This window comes from Salvia hispanica, chromosome 1, assembly GCF_023119035.1.
Source record: "Salvia hispanica cultivar TCC Black 2014 chromosome 1, UniMelb_Shisp_WGS_1.0, whole genome shotgun sequence".
In the NCBI taxonomy this organism is placed as follows: Eukaryota; Viridiplantae; Streptophyta; class Magnoliopsida; order Lamiales; family Lamiaceae; genus Salvia; species Salvia hispanica.
The window spans coordinates 21,602,350-21,605,865 of record NC_062965.1 but is presented as its reverse complement, the minus strand read 5'-3'; the positions used below and the strand labels follow the sequence as shown (position 1 = coordinate 21,605,865).

Below are 3,516 nucleotides of genomic sequence, written 5' to 3'. Positions count from 1 at the left end.
TAAAAATGCCATGAAATTTCACCCACTAATTAACTTGGAATTGCTTTCACTTGAATAACTCTAGGCATATGTACGTACGTATATTATGTTATTGATCGAAGTCATCATAATAAAATTTTGGAAATTAATTACGGTAGCCAATTAAATTATGTAGTAGTATAAATTTGTCATCCACAACTTCAAGTGCCGTATCGTGTACAACATAATTAATCAATAATTCCCCGTGCATTCCTTGCTGGAATTCCATTTCCCCCCTTTTCCGATTTCGTCTTTAAATTAAATAATTATATGGTTAGTGACAGTGTGTGCATATAATACAATATCTCTCCAATGCAATCATTTTCCATATATGGACTATGTGGGATCAGTTTGTTGCAATTAAAGTTTATGGTTTCAAAATGTGTTTTGTCACGTCAACTACCAATTTCTGGTGCCACTTGGTTAGTTTTATCGCTCAACATGATTTTTAGAAACAAGATCGGTTATCAATTATCATTATCTATCCTCTTATATTAATTGTCCAATAATAGGTATGTACTAGGGTCTTATTATGGATACACATACTGCAATCTCCATGATTTAGTTGGCGCAATCAAATTTATAGTGGATAACCTTGGTCTCTCTAGTTGCACATCAAAGTTTAACCAGTTTGATCGGATAAGTTCAAAATTTTAAAATAAATCATATGGTTTGAGACCAACGACGGATATGCATTGCTCTGATCAAAATTTATAATGGAGATCCTATGTTGGTCTCTATTGGTGCAAATCAGAGAAAATCTATAGTCTGATTGGACTTTGTAGGAATCCGAATTGAATTGACATTTTTATATCAAATTCAAATTTTGAAAAATGAGGAGTAATATATAATCAGTTTTACTCGGAACTCTTCTCCCGTTAATTTATGTGCAAAAGTTTGAAACCAAGAACGGATATGAACTAATTACCCTTTTTATAAAATGAATATTAAAGATATCATGTATTATTATAAAAGAAACAAATTAAAGTAGTAGAAATCACGAGGGATTAGTTAAAGGGAGTATGATCCTCATCATCAACCAAATCCTGATTCATTAGCGCCTTGTGAGATTCGTCATCCCAATCAATTCTCGCAATAAACACCAACAACAAAACCAAACAAACCACAACTCCCCCAAAAAGCCCCCCCAACAGCCCCCCCAATCCCATCCCCACCTTGAACGCCAACACCACCCCCAACGGCAGCCCTATCACATAGAACCCACACACATTCGCATACATCCCCACCCACGGCCTCGCCGTCCCCCTCACCACCCCACCACACACCGCCAACGGGAAATTCACCACCTCCATGCCGCCATCACCATCATCATCCTCCCCACCCCCCTCACCACCCCTCTCTCCCCGCTGAAAAGCTTCTCCCCCTCCCCCGCCGCCCCCACCATACGCCGCCGCCCCCACCACCCCCGCCCCTGCCCCCGCGCATAGTGACACCCGCGCTGCAAGGCGGGCCGCCCAAGGGCGGCCTGCCCCTAATTCATTCGACACGCGCACGGACGCGCACGTGGCGAGGGAGAGCATGACAGAAAAGAGCAAGTAGTCGAAGTTGAGCACTATCGCTAGGACGCCTACTGAGCGCTGCGCGCTCGGGAGGCGGCCCGTGAGGAGGACCACGATCTCGTAGCACCACCACTCGAGGCAGGTGGTTAGGCAGCAGGGCCCACTGAGTTTCAGCAGCCTCAGCCACTCTGCCCCACTCTGCTCCAACCATCCCCCTTCCTTCCAATTCCCCCCTTTTCGCCTTTCCCACAAAATAAGATATATCGCGAGCAAAACCGCCACCACCAGATCACTCATCCACACTGCCATTGCGATCCCCTCCAGCCCCCTCGCGCGGGCGAGCACCAGAGTGGCCGGGATGTGGATGGCGGCCGCGGTGGCCGAGCTGAGCATGATCGGGACGGTCACGTTCTGAGTGCTGAGGTAGGCTTTAAGAGGGCACAGGAATGAGATGACGACCAAATCGGGGATGAGGAAAATGAGGTAGCGGCGGGAGACGGCGGCGAGGTCTGTGTGCTGGCCCAAGTAGATGAGGATGAGGTCGACGTGGAGCCAGAGGAAGGCGATGGGGACGGAGACGGAGAGGAGGAGAGTGGTGGACATGAGGAGGGTCTTGTGGAGGAGGCGGAAGTTGTTGGCGCCGAAGGCTTGGCCGCAGATGGGCTCCATGGCGCCGCAGAGGCCGTTGAGGAGGGAGAAGCCGGTGACGTTGGCGAAGGTGAAGCCGAGGGTGGCGCCGGCCAGGGGGAGCTCGCCGAGGCGCCCCAGGAAGGCGGTGGTGATGGCGGTTTTGGCGAACCATGTGAAGTTCATCGCCGCCAAGGGGATGGTCATCCGCCATTGCGTTCTCAGCTCCTTCTCCAGATTGGGAGTTTCTTCTGGCGAGACCTGTTTTTGCTGCTCCATTGATCTATTCTGCTATAAAGCTTAGGAGAGTGATTATTGTGGGGTTTCTCTCACTAATACTTTAACTTACGCTGTTTTCTTAATTGGGAAGTGCCATCATGCTATGATTTATAGAGATGAGGGTAGATTATAACATACTAAGGTTTGGTACAGTATTACAATAACAATATTGAAATTTGTTATACCGAAATTTTAGTATACCGAATATTAATACGGTAAAGTATGCAATATAACAATTTCGGTTAATATTGGTAAAGGAGGTGTATTTGATGTTGATATTAAAAAAGGTAGAATATGAGATAAAATGAAATATGTGATTGTGATGTTAATGTACTACTAATACATAAATCAATTTGGCATGCTTGATTGTGTCAGGAACAGTGGAGCGGGGGCTTGGCTGATGTCGGACTCAGTACCAGTACAGTTTGCAGAGGCGGGAATTGAAGTGGGTGCTGTTAATTGTATTCTTATGCGAGAGATGGAAGAGAAGTGAATGAAAATTGTGGAGAGATAATCAGATGGAGTATATAAATAGAAATAGAGATTGAGAAGAGCCCATTACAAACAGAGATAGAGAAGAGTCAAAGTGATTTCCATAAGCTAGTACTAGTAATTTTTATTCATTACTGATTACACTGCCTATGTTAAATTTATTAGCTAGCCCCCATCGTATTAATCATTACAATATTATTTTTATTGCCCGATTAATATAAGAAAATATTTTGGATCCACAGTCCACATATATATTTGTAATAACATTGATATAATAATATACATCATGTAATAAATCATGGAATCCAATAATAAATATAACGCGTATTCATATTAGTAAAACTTAAAATTGTAAACACCTAAATCAAAATAGCCATATAAAATTTTCTGAACAGTTTATAGAAAGCGTAATAAGAGAAATATTTGATAGTACAAATATTTTATAAATACATCTTAGTATTCAAGAATATTGTGTATAATTTTTGTTAAGTTATTGGGCTTGACTAGTAGCCGGTTAGCTAGCCGCAAAATAATGGAAAAGCAAAGTGTTCAACCCCCTTATAGCTTTTCTCAAATCAAA

General features: G+C 43.2%; 1 protein-coding gene across 1 annotated transcript; it reads right to left on the bottom strand.

The window, feature by feature from the left end:
* Positions 1-934: 934 nt before the first annotated feature.
* On the bottom strand, positions 935-3,070 carry LOC125208529 (protein DETOXIFICATION 56). Its single transcript, XM_048108168.1, is given in 3 exon segments — positions 935-1,333; positions 1,336-1,423; positions 1,425-3,070. Coding segments are annotated over 3 exon segments (1,416 nt in total). The 5' UTR covers positions 2,445-3,070; the 3' UTR covers positions 935-1,025.
* Between the last annotated feature and the right edge of the window lie 446 nt (positions 3,071-3,516).